Source organism: Agelaius tricolor, unplaced genomic scaffold (genome assembly GCF_023055355.1).
Source record: "Agelaius tricolor isolate 1412-34295 unplaced genomic scaffold, bAgeTri1.0.p SCAF_4, whole genome shotgun sequence".
Classification (NCBI taxonomy): domain Eukaryota; kingdom Metazoa; phylum Chordata; class Aves; order Passeriformes; family Icteridae; genus Agelaius; species Agelaius tricolor.
Genome location: NW_027269264.1, coordinates 53,676,393 through 53,695,069, shown reverse-complemented (window position 1 = coordinate 53,695,069; position 18,677 = coordinate 53,676,393). Strand labels below are relative to the sequence as shown.

At 36.6% G+C, this 18,677-nt stretch overlaps 1 protein-coding gene across 3 annotated transcripts in view; it reads right to left on the bottom strand.

Moving 5' to 3' along the window:
• Positions 1–266: 266 nt before the first annotated feature.
• The window catches only part of PIK3C3 (phosphatidylinositol 3-kinase catalytic subunit type 3), a 69,980-nt gene continuing 51,569 nt past the window's right edge, over positions 267–18,677 (bottom strand). For 2 of the 3 annotated variants that reach the window (XM_071425786.1, XM_071425785.1), the window contains exons 23-25: positions 17,538–17,628; positions 4,828–4,953; positions 267–975 (exon numbers count right to left, since the gene is read on the bottom strand). In XM_071425786.1, the coding sequence (XP_071281887.1) occupies positions 961–975; positions 4,828–4,953; positions 17,538–17,628 (232 nt within the window). In that variant the 3' untranslated portion in view covers positions 267–960. The remainder of the gene's footprint in view (positions 976–4,827; positions 4,954–17,537; positions 17,629–18,677) is intronic. The other variant, XR_011678999.1, reaches the window with a different exon arrangement.

Here is an 18,677-nt window from a genome sequence, read left to right as displayed (position 1 = left end):
ATTTAAAAAAATACAGGACTATTAGAGCACCCTTTGAAGAGAGCCACGCATTTATGAAGAGCTAATTACATTATTGATCATACAAACCAGATTCATTATGAAGTAAACATGTGCACAAAAGTAATTTCATGAGTGGTGTTATTCCAGCATCAAGTAAACTGAGAAGTGAAAATCCTTGCAAAAAGACAGTAGTTACAAACATAATCCTCTAGTGTGCCATGTCTCAGCAAGTGAGATTAAAAAGAAAAAATAGAACACCTCAAGACTGCAACAACAAATGTTTTTATTAGAGTGAAGAATATATAATCACTGTACAGAAAACATTTAGAGTTAAAGCGTGAAATACTGAACTGCTCACTGTGCATTCCCATTGCTGAGCCTGTTAGCAATCATTCAATTGGCTGCCTACAGCTGGGGTAACTTATCAGTACTTAAAAACGCTTTGTAAGCAGGCAAAATGACTGTCCATTCTAAATGATAACATTGCCTAAGGCAGGAAATAAAGGATCATATGAATTACATTTAAAACTTATTCAAGGAACAGAGTGGGTGGGAAGGGATGAGAGAGGATTACCATAGTTTTTTGAGGGGTTTTTCTGCACTGAGAAACTGTAGCTTCCCTGCTTTAGCTTTTAAATAAGAAAATATATTAACACATACAATAATTCATCATTAAATCCAACTCTTCCAGTTATCTTTGGCTTGAGAGGAAGTTGCTTACTTCAACCTTTGAGGCTCCCAAGGATGGTACAAACAATGATATTCCTTTAAAAAATGGTTGGTTTTAAACCTTTAATGAACAGAGATTCAAAAAAGCTTCTCTACCTTCTGAGTTCTCAGTTCTTCACACTATTAAATCTGCAGCTTTTGCTTCCAAAACTGTTTGTTAAAGTCCACAAGGGCTTGAGAAAGTCTCTGTTTTGAGCATTTGCTTGTTTCCACCATGAGCAGGCAAAAAGCTTATTTTCTCCAATACTGAAAGAAAAGAAAAAAACACAACAGCACAGAGATTACTCAATCTGCTTTACTCTCAAAGAACAAATGCTATGCACAAATTGAACTCTGTGTTTAAAAACATGGTGAAATATGTAAGGGTAGATGATTTTCACAACCTTTTAAGGGAAAAAGCAGAAGCCAACTTTATATACCCCTTGACAAATTATTTTATCCAATATACACAGTCCTGCTGGTAGACATTCCCTATCTAATCTTTACATCCAGTAGAAAGAAAAACAGAAGCCCTGTGCTGAGGTGCCTGCATTCTCTGATGCAGAAGCACTGCCTGAAGATACTCTAAATCCATGGAACTTCTACAGTTGTAGAAGTTGTACCACTACAGTTCAGGTGAGACACCCTGTATCCCACAAGCTTTCACTTTTCTAATCACTGCTTACCATTTCAGCCCTGAATACAACTGACTTGATTTGTAAATTTGCAAGGGAAATAAAAGGTGAAACTAGACACTTCAACTGTAGATTGTTTCCTTCCTCTGCAGAAATAAATAATGCTCCTAAAATGAAAATGATGCTCCAGGGAGAAATGGCTATCCAGTCTTCATTAGTGTAAACTAAAATTAGTATGCACCTTTTCATCCTCTTGAGAACTATTGTACAACACCATTAGCTTATTCTAAATGCTGAATTTATTTACTTTTGAGACAACTTTTTTTTATAACCATTAAGGAGACAGGCAGTGCATGAAGAGGTCTGTAAAATATCTGATAAAATAACAGATTAGAGACACATTAGAAATTAAACTAAAGGCTTCATAACACACCTGTAAACTGAATGCAATTTAGAATATTGTTATAAAACAACAACACTGAGCTGATTCCAAAACATCCAGACTACTTTATCCAAGAGCTTTACTTAATTCAGAGTGACATATAGAACACTGAAACACCATGGTTACTATAATAACCAGACTTGTTAAAAAGCTCTTAGGTGCTGCAGTAGACTCTGCAGATTCCTCACAGGCCTATTCTGAAGGCAATAAAAGAATAAATATCTACTGATAAACAAAAAATGTATTGAACAGCATTTGAAATGAAATACTGTGTGGCATTGGGCCAAATCTGCTGTTTACACTTGTGTCATAACACCTGTGTGGCATTGGGGTATTTTTCCAGACAACTTATAATGCTATGAAGAACAAGGCCACTGGCAATTCCATGCAGAATTACAGATGAAGGAACGAAAGCTTCAATTGGCCATTCAATAAGATGATCCCTTTACGGCAAATTCACGACCCATTAATTGTTCATTTGTTTAACGATTTGCAGACTCCATCAGGACTACAGCAGGAAATTCTTAAGACTGCCTCAGACAAAAAGGAAAGGTAATGATTTTGACTGATGAAGTAATAAATATCGCTAAGAAGCCTCCCATTTCACCCATAATATAGAGAATAGACATTAATTACACTTACTTTTCATCAGGTTTTTTTTGAAGTATTAAAAAAAATACATTAATAAACCATAGATTCTTAAGACTTGTCAACTGCTGATTAATCTTTGTCTATTCTTTTTGCATTCTCTTCACACTTGCAATCCAGTATCTTTGCAGGAGAAAGCCTGCAAGCCTAAATTTTTTGGAGTGTGAATAAAGGCAGTAACTCGAACTCCAAAACTAGCATCACATGGAGTCATGAGATGCCTGTAGCACTTGCAAATCAAGACACTTGTTTTTCATTCTAGGCACCAGATGCCCGAAGCAGAAAGGGAACCTAAAAGCACACAGGTTGCACACTCTGCAGCAGTGCACAAAGATTGCACAGAGCCTCAGGAAAAAAAACCTCTGTGATGAAATTCAGCATGGGCCAGCTGGAGAGGTAAAAACCACAAAATAAGATAACTATATCAGACCTACATTAGTGGCTGTCACATCTGCTTATTTGGTGTCCAAAGTAAAATACACCAGTGGGCTTGTACATTAACACCCAAAAATATGAATGGAAGAAGCAATCAGTGCCTGCTGGAATGTGCATCAGTTTTTTGCATGGAACACCATTCCTGGGAGGCAGAGTCACAGAATGGTTTGGTTGGAAGGGACCTTAAAGATCAGCTAATCCCAGACCCTCTTCCATAGGCAGGGAGACCCTCCACTAGACCAGGTTGCTCAGAGCCCCATCCCACAGAAACCTGGAATAACATTCTTGGGTACTTTTAAATATTCTGAACAAATCTGTCCTGTGATTTTAAAAGCAGGGCTAAGAACTGAAGAAAGATCAAGCAAAAACAAGCCTGAATGGAAAAAGAAAAGGTCACCCGAATCAAACCTGTAATACACTTTCACAAATGCAGTAACAATTATCTGGGAGAGTGTGGCAGTCACCTAAGGCCAATGAAGTAAAAAGGCATGTCTTAAAAAAAAAGTGACTGTCAGTATGTTATGAAAAGAAAGGTCTACACACATACTGGACAAACTTAAACCTTCAAACTTGAATATTTCTAATAGCTTTTTTTTATTTTATTTGAACCCCAAGGCAGATGCCAGGCATTTTTCACTTTGCCTTATGAAATTCCCATTCTCCACCTAAAGTTCAAAGTAATCCATAATGATGACAACAAATTTTGCATCATTTCCATATAATTACACTTCCTTCTTTCACATCTCATAAAACATCACCTTAATTAAATATATACATAAATGGAAATTACATTATTTCTTCTCATCCTGCACTACAGTGCAATTCTTCAAAATCAAAACTAAGTTTGAAGAACAGATGCTTTTTAGCAAAATGGATAACCATAAGAATAGTTCTCCACAGTTCATATCAGAATTTGACTAGCCTTTTGAAGAAAAAAATCAATTAAAAATCAGGATAATGACTGGCTTTTCAGAGCAGTTTAATTTTTTCTCCTAATTCCATTTCTTGTCGTGGTCTAATACTTAAGGAAAATAGTGTAATATCTTAAATCCACGATAAACAAACTAAATGTCAGATGGTTTTAAGGGAAAAAAAAAGAATTGGAAATTCAAAGCAGAAATGCTTTTGTAAACACAGTTTTATTTAACATGGGAATCAAGTATTTTATTCTCCTAGTGTGTATTGTAGTAACACAGCACAAAGTAAAAGATGTTGGGTTAAACACTTCATTCTTCATAGAAGGAATACTGTAATAACAAAAATAACAGAGGCAATAATCTATTGTCAACCCAAACCATCAGGAAGAAGGCTGCTGTAAGGTCTTCCTGGACCCTCCTCTGTTCCAGTCTGAACAATCCCAGCTCTCTCAGACTGTCTCCCTAACAGAGGTGCTCCAGCCCTCTGGTAACTTTTGAAGTGCTCTGGACCTTCTCCAGCAGGTCCCTGTCCCTCCTGTGCTGGGAGCCCAGGGCTGGATGCAGTGCTCCAGGTGGGTCTCAGCAGAGCAGAGCAGAGCAGAGCAGAGGGGCAGAATCCCCTCCCTGCCCTGCTGCCCACGGGGCTCTGGATGCAGCCCAGGACACGTTTGGCTCTCTGGGCTGTGAGTGCCATGGCTGGGCCATGTGCAGCTCTCACCCACAGCACCCCCAAGCCCTTCTGGGCAGGGCTGCTCTGGGGCTGCTCATGCCCAGCCTGGATGGGCATCAGAAGTTGCCTTATCCCAGACACCAGACATTGCATGATGCTAAGGTGCTTCAAAATAGGACCTCTACAAGCTTGTTCTACAAGCTTGTTCTTCAGTCCTAGGACCTCTACAAGCTTGTCCTCCAGTCCTTACAACTGAAACAGTTTCGTCTTGTACTTAAATGAACTAAAACATCACACAGTGATGAACCTACCACTCACAGCCTCTCGCCTCAGCTACCACAGGGTCCAGCAGCTGAGAAGAAAATACCTCACCTGTGCAAACTTGTGTATCTGCTCCACGACAGCTGCAAAGAGGGCATGGACACTCTCATCAATTAGACTCTGCATGTAATGGACAGCTTCTTCATCAGACAGGTCCAAACGAAACTTGTCCTGCACCTGGAAAGGGAGCAGAAATGGCTAAAATTAGTTCAGTGGTTAAAAACATGCATTATTCTACCAATGTATACAGAAGCAGACACAGGGATTTTGGCTGTTTAGTGGAGAATCTCTCTCTTACTTCTAAGCTACAGCAGATTCTTGGAAATGTGCAATGTTATTTAAAACAGCTATTTAAAGTCCTCTAATAAAAAATAGTATTTAAATAAGCTAGAAACAATCCCCTAATTCAAACCAGTAATTTCAAAGCTCAAGGTCAAAAAGTCAAGTGATGCACTTAGAAATACAAGTTTAAGCAGGACTGAAATGCTATGAGAAAAAGAGGTAACATTCAATATTTACTAGAGAATGAAATGCTGCTTGAGAAAAAACAAGGAACTTCATCTGTTAAATACAAATTTGGAAGAGTCTGGATGATCCTAATAATTTTAGAAAGGATGTAACACTTTGTTACTCTAAACCTACTTTTAGGTAACGTTTGTCTTAAAAAAACTCTAAGTAGACTTAAGTAAAGAATAGGCAGTTAAGAATACAGAATGGGAGGAAAGTGTCAGCAGATCAACTCTGCCAAAACTGACCTTTGTATCTAAGTGAGAATTTCTTTAACTGTATCCACAGGCCAAGAACACTTGGTTGGAGACACTGCTACCCCCTTACATGGTTTTTTCTTTTGACAATAACATTGTACCAGTAACACATTCTGTTTAGTACTTATGACTTGTACATGAGTTAAAATCTGAATGCTCTGAATGCACAATTAAGAATACAGCAATACCTATACTTTCCAATTTCTGTCTTGGCAATGCCAAGAACATCTGTGAAGAGGCAGTAGATGCCTTTCAGTGACTCCCAACTAATTCTAAGAAAATAGTTCAGAACTGAGCCAAATTCCCCTAATATACTGGAGCCCAGCCCTAACTCCACTGAGCCTGGTTTTATCCTCTTCCTCCTTGAAATATCTTCTGATGAGCCTAGATCCTAGCACTGCCAAAGCAACACTATGGCCATCATTTAAAGTACTAGTTACCTTGCAAAGTAGTGCTGGTAACGGAATTTAAATTGCCCAGCAAATTCACATTAGTTGTGGAAGATTTATTGCTGCCATGTAGTCATATGCTTTATTCTCATAAAGATAAATCTCAAACAATTCAAGCTCTTGTGCTTGACCATCATATTCAAGTATTTCAGCCTCCTGCATAATGAACTAGGTAAAATGGTATCAAACAATCTCTTTTACCCTATCTTTATGCCAAGTCAGAATGTTTCATATCCTAGGCAAGTTGTTTCAATGATTAATTGTCCTGTTTAACAACTGTGACTTATTTGCTATCTGAATTTGTCCAATTTCCATCTCAAACAGTTGAGCTCATTAAAACTTTTTATATTAAAGAGCTGTCAATCAAAAATCTCTCATGGAGGCAAATATCAAATTATGTGTTTCTTAACCTTCTCATGGCTGTGACTGTAAGACAGAGTTAAGTCTTTCCTAAACATTTTCCCTGAATTCACTATTTTTTAGCTGGTGACAAAAATGTGAGCCAAATTATTTTAACAATTTTCACAATAAGGCTGAATTTGTGAGGTGATACTACCTTCATGTCCTAATTTGTATGTTTTCTATGCACCAAGAACACCACATACTCAACACCCTCTTTATGACAGCAAAAATGCTCCAAGATTTCAGTTGAGTGTTAACTGATTTCAGTTTAGCATATAACTCTGTGTTCCTTTCAAAGGCAATATATTCCAAAATAGTGCCCTTCAGCACTGTAATAGAAAGCCTAAGCTAGCCGGCACAGTATGGAAAAATTATAGAATTGTAGAATCCTTTAGGTTCGAAAAGAGTTCTATAAACATAAAGTTTCTTCATTCAAAATAACCATTATAACTCTGTTGCTGATATGTTTGAAGTAAGTATAAAGTAGTTTTTCCTCAACTTCCTCTCAAAAAAATGTTTGATCAATATGAAAGAATGGATTAAGCCAAAAAAATTCAAACTTTCAATTAAGCATGTTACCAGTGAGAGATTCAGCAGATTATTCTAAGAAGTTCTTGTTATGAAGAACTTTCATCTTCATAACAAACAAGAGGAGAAGGAAGTTTATTAACTCCCACATCAGAAGTTTTAGGCAGTGACTGACGCACACAGTAGAATCCAACGGAATTTAATGGACTACTCACACGCTCGCAATTATGCAAAAGCTTAAATGCATCCCCAAATTACAGCAGAGATATCTTTCAGATCTAGTTTAGTGCTCACAAAAAAGGTAATGTTAATGAGAATTCATCAAAATCACTAGCTCCACTTTCAAAAAAAAAAGAAAAAAAAACACCGTAACAATCTTTAAACATTAAAAGTTTGGTAATCAAATACTTTGGCAATCTTCTAATTTGCTCACAGAAGACCTCAGAATCTTTGCAGTTAGTTATATTAAGATGCAGTTTCATTCTCTAGAATGAATGACTAATTAAACCCGCCTCCACAAAACACACTGGGCACACTGATATATGTGCAAAGAAACTGACCCATGGTTACATCTCTCAATCAGTTCGCAATTAGCAGATGGATCAAATGATGCCCAGTATTGAGTCTTTGCTTGAAAGTTTTTGAGCCCTGCATTAAAACTGATTGCTGAAACCAAGATGAGAAGAAACAAGACAAAATTACAATTTACCTCTTGAGCTGCAACAGCAGCAACAAGATTAATACACACTGACCTATAGCTTCTGTAGGAAAGCAACAGTAATTCTCATCTGAAATCTCTCGAGTTCCTTTGTGGGATGAGTTCTAAAAGCTGACAGTTTCTCACAGATGAGGTCAACAGGAAGAGATTTTTGCATGGTGTTAAAAACAGAGGTGAATTTAGGGGGTGAAATTCTGATGAGATATACAATTATCTCATTCTACACACTTAAAAATGATGACCATCATGAAGGCATCAAAGACGTCCTTAGAGCTCCCACTTTGATACTTAAATCAAGTGCATTGTTATAGTTCAGGATTTATACAACAGAGGAAAAAAGAAGCTTGATGAATCTAATTGAACTTTTGCTTTGATTCCAGAAAATGAAACGTTAAACTCCATTTGATATACAAATACTGTTTTGAAATATTAAATCTCAAGAGGAGAACTTGAATGTTCCAAGGATGAAGAGGCTGAATAAATAAGAATAGTCTATCAAGATACTGACTTTCAACTTGAAACTAAATTAAAGTTGTCCACTTCCTATCCCCCTGAACAGAGGATAGTTTAGTATTAAAATCTACAACAAGAGGATTGAAGTTTGTAAGGAAATTCTGTCAGTTACCCTGATATTGCTCCTGTTTTTCAAATGACAAAAATTAAAAGAGGAAAAGAATACCAAGGACAGTTCAGAAGAAAATATGGGGGAGTGAGGGTGTGGGCACAAGCATTTAAGTGTAATTTACTTGTGGCTTAACTGTTGATAATGAAAAAGGAAGGGGATCATCACTTACAGCAGAATCACACCGAAGATGAGAACTTAGCAAGATAACAAGTCAGAGAAGGGGAAAAAATCTTTTACAGGAACAAAAAAAAAAAAAGAAAAACTACTTCACATCATGACTATCCCAAAAATCTAACACACAAGGGAAGAGCACAACAGCTATCAGAATAACAGTCAATGTTAACTGATTGTAAACTCAGACTCTGTTCTTTTCCTTGAATTGTCTTCAAGGAGAACTAAAATGAATACTGTTTAGAAAATGGCATCAAAGATGTCCTATGAAGCTGATTTCACAGAAAACTTAGAAAACTCACAGTAAGCCCCACAGAGCTGTGTGTAAAGTAGAAAAAAAAAGGATGACAAACAGAAGAAATGAAATATTCAAGAAAACACTAACCATCTTATTAAGAACGGTAGTAAAAGATCTGAGAAAATGGGCAGGCCTGGGTTTTCCTTCAGTTGAATGAATCTCCAAGTTTTACCTTCTGTCTTTGGCTATTTTGTGTTTGGAAATGTGATGGGCTCAGGATTGAGAAATCAAAAGAAAACACAGCTGGGAGTAGTACTGCTGTGGGTAAGTGCACTTCCCTGCAGAGTTCCAAGACTTTCACTTGCACTTTCACCTTTGTTGTCGAAGCACAAGACTGCCCTCTCCCTTCCACCAAAGAGCAGATTTGTACGGACTTGTTGTGTCCTCAAATCAGACTTCTGTACAATATGGACCACAGTTACCATATTAAACTCAGGGATTTTTCATTAGCAAGCATCCTCTCACTTATAAAACATTACCAGAAATGGATTAGGTACTTAGCACTCAAGGTTAAGACAAACTGGAAATTCTGTGGAAACTTTTATAATCTTCAGGGCAGCTCCCAAATCCATATTTCATGGATATTAACAGCTCTGTTTTTCAGAATTACGGGTGGAAGTAATGTATTTTAAAGTGACATATAAGATGTACATATGAGAACCTTTTGTTAATCCTGTTTAGTTTTCAGACAAATTATAAATCAGACAATCTGAAGACTAGTGGGTGCTTTAGTATTTATTCTTCCAGCAACATTAAGCAACACTGCTTATATTTTATACTATTTTATCACACTAGCATGGGATTGCTCATTGCAACTTCAGCTGCTCTAAAGAGAAACGTCAGTGTCCTTTTCCAATGCCTCACAATATACACTGGATGTAAGCACTACTAAAATGAGACAGAGAACAATTAAAAAAGAGAGAAAAAAAAAAAGAAAAAAATGTATTTAAAAAATATTTTAACTGTTTTGCCTTGTAATTATTACAGTAGTCAGCATCCAATATTCATGAGGCAGAAATTGGCACTAAGTGCTTGGCTTAATCCTTATCACATTTCATCTTTTTCACTAAATACTTTGCTGTATTCCTGTTGCTTACAGTCCAAACAATGCACACCACAAACTGTTCAGACGCTTTATTTGCATGAAAAACTTCATTTGAGAGACTATTCTGTCAACAGTTTTTGTTTCCATGGGTTCAAATTGAACAAAATGTGATTTCTAAATAAGCCCATGTAGGCTTCTCTAAATTTTTTTTAAATAGAAGATAAGAACAATGTTACTGAATATCTCTAAATTGAACTTTGTGAGAATTGGGGTTTCAGCCACTATGGTACTCAAAGATGATACTGTTCCAGCTCAGAATTTCATCATACTGGCCAAAAACTTACAATCAACTAGAGACTGATATAAAGCAACAAGAGCACAAGAGTATTCTCACACTTGGTTCATGTTTTGGTGTTTACTCCAACTTCTGTATTTTTTCAATATTTTGAAATTAATTAATATGCATGAAAAATCAACAGCCTAGAAACAAAAAAGCTGGGTGTGCAGCTGCAGTGTCATTACCCAAATGGACAGAGAGAGGAACGTCTGCCGAAGCAAAATAAGCTCAGTGGCAATGTGACACTTTTACAAAGCATAAACCTCCCTGGAGCAGTAAGAAAATACTGCTGAAACAAAGAGACTCTAATCAAGCAAAAGCGACTTTACTTCTCCTGTAAATTTCCTACTGGCATTAATAAACCTCTAGGAAGATTTCCTAGTACCACCTTCTAACAAATACTGCTGGTTTTGATATCCACTGCCTAAAAAGGCTTATCAAGCTCCAGCTTAGAAAGTCCTTTCCATTTCACTAACTTGGGAACTAACTCTCAATTATCCTTTGGCTGACTTGGGAGCACAGGGGAGGAAGAAAGCAGTGTAAGTTTCACTACAAGCCAGATGGAAAAAAACTGAATAATTAGCTCAGGTTTAGAAACAAGGTAGCTCAGAAACTATCTGCACCTCCAGTCACATCTCTGCTTCAACTTTTATACCTGTAGAATAAAAATAATTTACTTTGACATATTTAATGTTAAAGGAAAAAACATGTCTGCTCTCTCTTTTTGCTAGTTTCCAAAAAAATTAGGCTGATCAATTTCTTATCAAGGGCAGTGAGTCCGCATCAGTGTAGGGTGCTCTCAGTATTACAGCCCACAGACAAACAACTTTCCTCTCTTATGATTTTATCCTTTTTTGTATCTATCCAAAGGTGGTACCAAAATGAATGGGGCTACTTTCACAAATAGCAGTTAAGCACCTGCTTATGGGAGCCAGGTATTTGTGCTTTCTGTGCTCACAATAACCTCGCCTATAACACAGCATCTTTGCAGCACCTTCTTTAATCAATGGACATCTGAAACAGAGCTCAGTCAATTAGACACTGTCCTTTAATGCCTGCTGAGTCCTTTGTCTGCCAATGAATCATTGGTCCCTGATGATTTCTCATTTAAAGGTCAAATCTGCTACGAAGGACAGATAGAAACCATCTGGCTTTCCAGTAGAAAAATAAAAAGCTTTTTTTGTTAGGAGGTGACAATGCTGAATCCATTAGCTACATCTGAAGAGTGATGGTGCACCTCTTCCTTACGCAAAACTGGCTACATAATTGACTCCAGATTTTAGTCATTACTACTTAGAATTTATAGCACTGGCTAATTTTACAATGCCCAACAATTAGCAATTAGCACCGCAGCTGTGCTGGAAATAGAAAAGCAAGGAGCAATGGCAGGGAAAAAAGTGAGTGTAGCGATATCTTCATTGTATTATTAGTTATGCATTGACAAGTCAATATAATGATTTCAGCCCAGTCTTTTTCCTGAAATCTGAGAAATGGAAAAGCATATGTGAAGAGTGGAAAATTTAAAGGCAATTATCTCAGAGGCCAAAGAAATGGAGACACAAACTGAAGAGAATACTCTGCTACTTTTCAATTTAATTCCCTTTTGTGACATTTTTGAGCCAGGTTTTCAGAAAAGCCTAAATCAGAAACTGGCAGTAGGAGATGTGTCATGAACCATGAGATGAAGCACACTATACTGACAGCTTTCATTATAAATAGTATGAAGAAGACAAAAGATGAAAGGATCAAACAGACAACTAATTTTAAGCTTTGCAGTTACTTTTTTTTGGTCAAAACTGACAAGGTTTTTACTATAAAACTAAACACCAAGAACCTGAAAAGGGTTTCTCCAGGTTTGAGGGTGGAGACAAATTTTGTGCAGTTGGTAATCCCTGTTTTCCAGGTTTTCCTGTGGGGAAAGTAGTGATCAATGTGAGTGAGTGAGGGAAGTGAGTCAGTACAACAAGCTTTTCTTCCAACTGGGAAGTCCTAACCTATTTTTCTATAAATACCTGGTAAACTCACTGAGTGATACTGTGTATACCCACTGCAAGCAGACAGCTGGTTCATAAACCAGTTTTCCATATGATCTTCAAAAATAGTTGTGAAACTTCAAACAGAGCTTTGTTTATTTTCAGGTCAATGCTGACTCACTTATTTTCAGTCCAATTTTAACTGTGAGAATGCATGATTAAGGTCAGCACTGATTTAATGTCTGAAAACAAATGCTATGCAAAGCAAGTAAGAACGTACTGCCAAATTCTGATGTGCTCTAAATCTGTATATTCAGGTGAAGCCATAAGGAGTTTCTGTTTCTTTTCATGCCAGTAGGAAAAAATTACCCTCATTGCCATCTTTCTCTGTTAAGTAAATGAGTAGTTTGCTCTCTTTTCTGTAAGAAGATTGTTAAAGCTCCTTTAGGGAGGACAGGAACAGAGCACCCAGATGTGCTTACACCATCCTGTGCCAATAAACCGTGTAAATGAGGTGCAGTCTATGCTTATTTTACAGAATGTTGTATATGACATAAGCTGCTGTTCCAATTTTGCCTTCACTCAATCTGTGTTTCTCCAAGACATTTCATAACTTTTGGATAGAAACAACACTTGGACAATATATCTTCTGTTAGATTTTAAGCTTGATTTCACAATTGCATTCTGTCAGTGAGCTCCCTGGGATGTCCCACTATTATTAGATGGTAGAGGATAATTTGGGGAAAAAAAACCCTAAAACAGTCTGCCTTTGTTCCTCAGGTTAGTAGTTATAATCTTTGAGAGTATTTTCCACACTCAGATTTTTCTAGAAAGTCTCATTCAACGTATCAGTATGAAATTCTTAAAAGAAAAAGCAATCACAACACAAATCATCCAAGGCCTCGCAGAAGAGAACATGTTTCACTGAAGTTTCCTTATGATCTTACTTGTTTTCCTTCTATGACTAAAAGTAAGAAACTCCTTCCAACATCTTCTCTTAACTACTCTCACCAATAAGCATCCCATTATCAAACACCTATACACTACAAGAAATTGTAAGAGACAATACAACAAATCAAGACATGGAAAATAAAAGTAGTGTTCTTCATTTTATTTCAACTTATTTTATTCTAGCCATCACTACCATATGGCAGGTGCAAATTTTAGTTTTATTTAGAATATGTGCATGATTACTAAAATCAAACCTTCATTCTGGCTCTAAGACCACATAGATTATCTGCTGAAAGTTTAGAAAAGTGGAACACAAAAATTATTGCTGAATGCAGTTTTTACACCCTTCTGTAACCGGCAGGCAGACACTTCCTGCGAAGCAACTTCCTGCCCACTGGTGGGACAGGATGTCCCTTTGTGACAGACAAAGATCAGACTGGGAATTCAGCTACCACCTAACATTGCAAGGCTTTCACTTTGAGGAAGCAAAATTGTGGCCATTAAAGAAAGGTCTTTCTGTAGCAATAACCTTTGGAACGATTCGTGTCTACTTCATAGCAGCAGTATAGCTACACCTACTGAAAAGTTCCAGTATCAAAGATCTTTATGCCAAACAAATTGTTTGATAAAATAATTGCAGTGTAATATTTCAATACGCATTATAAGATATACAATATATATATTACTTCAGTAAGCATTCCTTTGTGTTACAAAAAGGGAAGTTACTCTCCTTGCAGTTTAATCATCAAACTAGTATTCAGATTAATTGAAATACAGGTAACCTACCTTGTTGCCTGTAAGCCCAGAGCCTGACTGGCTCCAGGCCCCTAAAACAAAAGAAGGGCTCTACAGGAAAGTGAGCACCAAGTGCTGCCACTACAGCACCAGTGAGGAAAATGCTGGCTATGAACTTCACCTCTACTCTTCACCAGGACACCTTCTTAAAAACAGAAACATTTGTAAATCTCCAACTTTGTCTTCTGTGAAAATGATACCCTGGTTGAAATGGCTATTGACTTGTCTCACACATCAAAGGTAATTTAATTTTGCAGGTCAGTCCAAAATGGATCTTTACCTAATTTGAGTCTGTTGAAATATATATAGATTTTTTGTTAAAGCTTTAAGGAAAAAAATAAAAATCAATGGAGATGCTGAAAGCATTTATTCAATTTTTCTACAACAAGGTACAGTATTACCTTGTTAAATGACTGAATCAACTTGCCACTCACCCCAAGAGAAGCAAGGCACATTGTTCCTTTTTTTATTAGTTCCAACAAAGCTTATAACTGATTTCAGATGGGCTAATGAGTATTTAATACTCCAAACAAGTTTTCTAGCACATTATCTAAAGAAACCCGCCAAACGACAATGACCTATTCACTGTTATACAACAGGTTAAGATGATTCTGATCCTAGCCCATTAAAAGATATTTTCTGGTTTATCTTTTTAAAGTAAAATAGAAAAATGAAAAATTGAGAACTAGAGAAAAAAATTACTTTCACAGGAGCTTTGAAAATTGTCATAAGCACCCAGCAGATCATAAAAACAAACAAGTGCTTAATGGAAGGCTCCTCTGCTTACCCACTCTTTAGGGATCCTGAGATGCTGTATTATTTTTGTACAAATTTAAGGAGTGTTTTTAAAGGATAACTTTGAACCAAAAAGACCAAACTGTCAACAGGATTCAGAAACAGCTGAGCTGTCGGAAAAACCCAAAAGTTTATATAAGATAACAAAACTTGAGAGAGAGCTGAACAATTTGGCTATCTTCCTGACAATACCTTACTGTGTGGGTTTTGTTTGTTTGTTTGTTTTTAAAGGAACAAGCACACTCTAAAATAACTTAAAAGAACTCAGGGAAGTAAAATCTTTACTTTTCAAAGTGATCTGCATTCCTTATCAGAAACATTTGCCTTACTGCTTCAGTTCTATCTGCTTTCACATTTTAAAGGCTCTGTGAATGGACAGCCTGCAATCTCCCATGAGGGTAAAAGTCACAGTTCACTGAGCTGCACCACTGTCAGAGCTCAGGATCCTAATAACTAATTGCTGCATTTAATCTAACAGTGATCTGTCACATAACAACTAAGCTCGTGTTCTTCTCATGCAATGAAAGCACTGTTATTTCTACTTTGTAATGGAATTTAGAAATAACCACATGGATCCAATTCAGAGCTCAGGTGGTCAGAGTGTGCACTGGTAATGCCGCAGTTGTGGGTTTGATCCCACATGGACCACTCACTTAACAGCTGGACTTGATGATCCCTGTGGGTCCTTTCCAACCCAGAATACTCTGTGATTCTGTATTTCCTTTTAGATTTTGCTGTCTTGCATGATCTCCAGATGTATGCAATACTGTTATGCTTTACATAATCTTGATTTTTAATTATTGTACATAAGTGAACTGTGACATACTTCTCAGCTGTAGAAAAGACTTTCTGGCTTTCAATTCTGTACCTTGATTTGTTAAGTCAATAAAATTATATTGGAAATTTACAGTGAGTAAAAGAGTTTTAGAAGAGTCTGAAATACTCAACTATTGCTATATTAAAACCATTCTTTACAAGTATTTCAGAGAACCCAACATCATATTATCATTAATTACTGAAAGCATATACCCTTGGACAGACTTTTGAAAGAGTTTTACACCAAAAATGCAACACCAAGATGCTATTAAGAAACAAGGATATTGCATGTTGATAAGCAGCAAGTATAAGAAGACTCTTAGTAAAAAATATCAGAGGTCACAAGAACTGATTCAAGGCAAGGATGAACAACCCTGCACACAAGCAGTGTCCTAGTGGAAGTGGCCCATGGAAGGGGGAAGGAATGAGATCATCTTTAAAATCTCTTCCAGTCCAAGCCATTCTGGGATTCTGTGATCAAAGGACAGGGAACTCCAGACCAGTAATGAGTAAGATTAAAATGCATCCTAAGTCTCAAACTTATTGGTGCAAACATTAAAGAACCAGCACTTCTGAAGTTCAGTGAAACCACTGGTTTGAGCTCCTGATGACCATTTCAGTCAAGCACAAACTTACCCCAAATTAGTCCCATTCTACCTTTTGATGCATACTTCAAATTTTACTAGATTTATGGTGCATTTATTAGTAGACTTTGCAATCTAAAAGATCTTCCCCCTCCTTACTGTATCACTCATGTTTCCAAAGGGTAGGCAGAGCCAAATGCATCTTCTTTATAAAGGTGAGATTCTTAAGACAGGACTTGCATACTGTTGGGAAGGTCTCTTCCTTGCAAAGAAGATGTCTCTACAAAAGTGTAGTTACTTCCAGAACTTTGAAGGTATTGAACCATTTCAGTTGCCTACTTTAGGCTTTTATCTCCCATGTTCTATGTAAGTAACCTACTCAATCTTTAGGGTGTTTAGGGACAGAGGTGAGGTTCAAGTATTGGTAAGAAGAAATAATTTGCTGTCACTTTCTCAGGAAAACAGTTGAGTGGAGGGAAGATTGTCATCTTTACCACAAAACACAGCACTTGTGACTAGCTTAGCTTCCTGGATATGAAACTGAACAGCTGCAAGAACTCTTTGTATTGATTTGAAACCAAGAAACTCTAAATAGAAATGCCTGGATCCTTGAAGAGAAAAGGAAAAATCTGTGCAAGTCACAATTTAGTTTTCTTTAAGGAAATGATATTAATACATGAAATATTTATTTGAAGATTCTGAATCTCTGCTAAAATAACTTCTTGAAAACAGTGAAGAACAGCCTGAGAGACAATCCACAGCTTGAATAAAAATTACAGTGAACTAATTTCCATTGGACACACAGGCACCACAAAGTCTTTTGGAGAATTAAAACAGATAGCCCTTCACTACAAATCAGATTATAAAAACCCCAACATTTGTCTAAAATGTAAGTGTAATGAAATCCAGATGGAGATGTATCCTGTATTTTTCATGTCAACTATTGCTCCAACACCAAATGGAGAAGAATGACTTGAGCTGGTATAAAGGACAAAGTTAGAATTATAGGACAAAAATCTGCCTTCCCATGAAACAAAAATTTCTCATTCATGAAGATATACCAGCCTACTGGTTTTAGATCTTCAGTACACTGGTTTTATAACTAGAAGAAGACTTTTTTTATAAAACCATCCATGTCTTAAAGGTTTCTAGACTATCTGGGGCAATCTTTCATGATACAGTCAGTGTTGACTGCTTCACTTTTAAGTTTGATAAGGTGGAAACACTCTTTTTAGCTAAAGTACCCATTGGAACAGAGTGCTGGAGCAGAGTGTGCAGCATTACAGGGATGATGAAAAGGCATTCTGTATTCATAGGCACATGTGCTAAGCGTTCTCCAAGTACACTCTCCTATCTTTAACTTCAGTGAAGAAAGAAATTGCTCAAAGCTTATAAAACAGGAGCAAGTATTTTCAGGTGAGACACAAATAAGTCATTCATCAAAAGTGACTGAAAATTTTGTAATGAGATGTCCTGGGTCACTGAAAGACAATGAAAGCTTTACAATTACCTTTTTTACAGTCTTGTCAGGTTCAAGAGCAATATCTGGAATGTTGGCATCCACCATGAGGGAAAATAAATTCAAGATCAAGTTGGAATACCTAAGCAGAAGAGCACATTAGGTAAAATATGTTGTAGGTAAAACATGTACAAAGACATTTGTACATGTAGGTAAAACCGTACAAAAGACATTTTGTAAACAATTTAAGAACTCATTATCATCTTACAAAGAACTGTTAATGCTTCAGAGACCCATTTTTAATACTAATTTAAAGTATGTTAAAGAACACAAGATACTGACAGACATATACAATCAAAGTTTAACCTTCAAAATCTCTTAAACTGCCAAAATTGAATAAAATGCTCTGATTTTGTTACAGTTTTCTAAAATCATCAGAATATTTACTCAGAGACACATGAAATATAAACTATGATTTCATGTATTTTAAGTTATAATACCATTTTCTACCTCTTTTAGCATAAACATATGCTAGAATACTGATGCAAAAGTTATTTTTTATTATGAAGTGATACAGCAGCATGATATTTATTCAAACAGATGAAGTCTTCATAAGTACAAAAAATTATTTTTCCAATCACTGCAAGGGCTTTTGACATAATGAGTTAAATATTTAACCAGATCCAAGTCTTCAGTTCCTCATTTAAGCTCCAGTAATAGTGGTAGCACAGTACACTTAGGAAGTACAAATACAAATGTCATCTATAACCATTAAAAGACAAATCAGAGAACAGTTTTCGGCTTTAAAATGGTTTAGGAAATACTTATGAGTATTTTTTAAAGAACAACATTTTGCCCTTGCGGAAAATTAGCTGTCAGTTTCTTTTTTAGAGGATAACTTTCAAGCTGCTCAGCACAAACTGGAACTTCCCTTCCTCTGCAAAAAGATCTAGTTCCCTTTGAGATACAAAACATGTTACTGACTTCACCATTTGAAATATTGCTTTGCTAAGAGAACCAGGAGCTTCACAGTTGAGGGAAAATGAATTCTTAGCAGCAAAACTTGTTTATTAGGAAGCTGCTGAATATATATCAGCTGACAATTGCAAGGAGTGCAAAGTATTTCAGCTAAACAAAATGCCTGCTTCATAGCTGTATTTTACAAAGTAAATACTACTCAAAAAAGACATG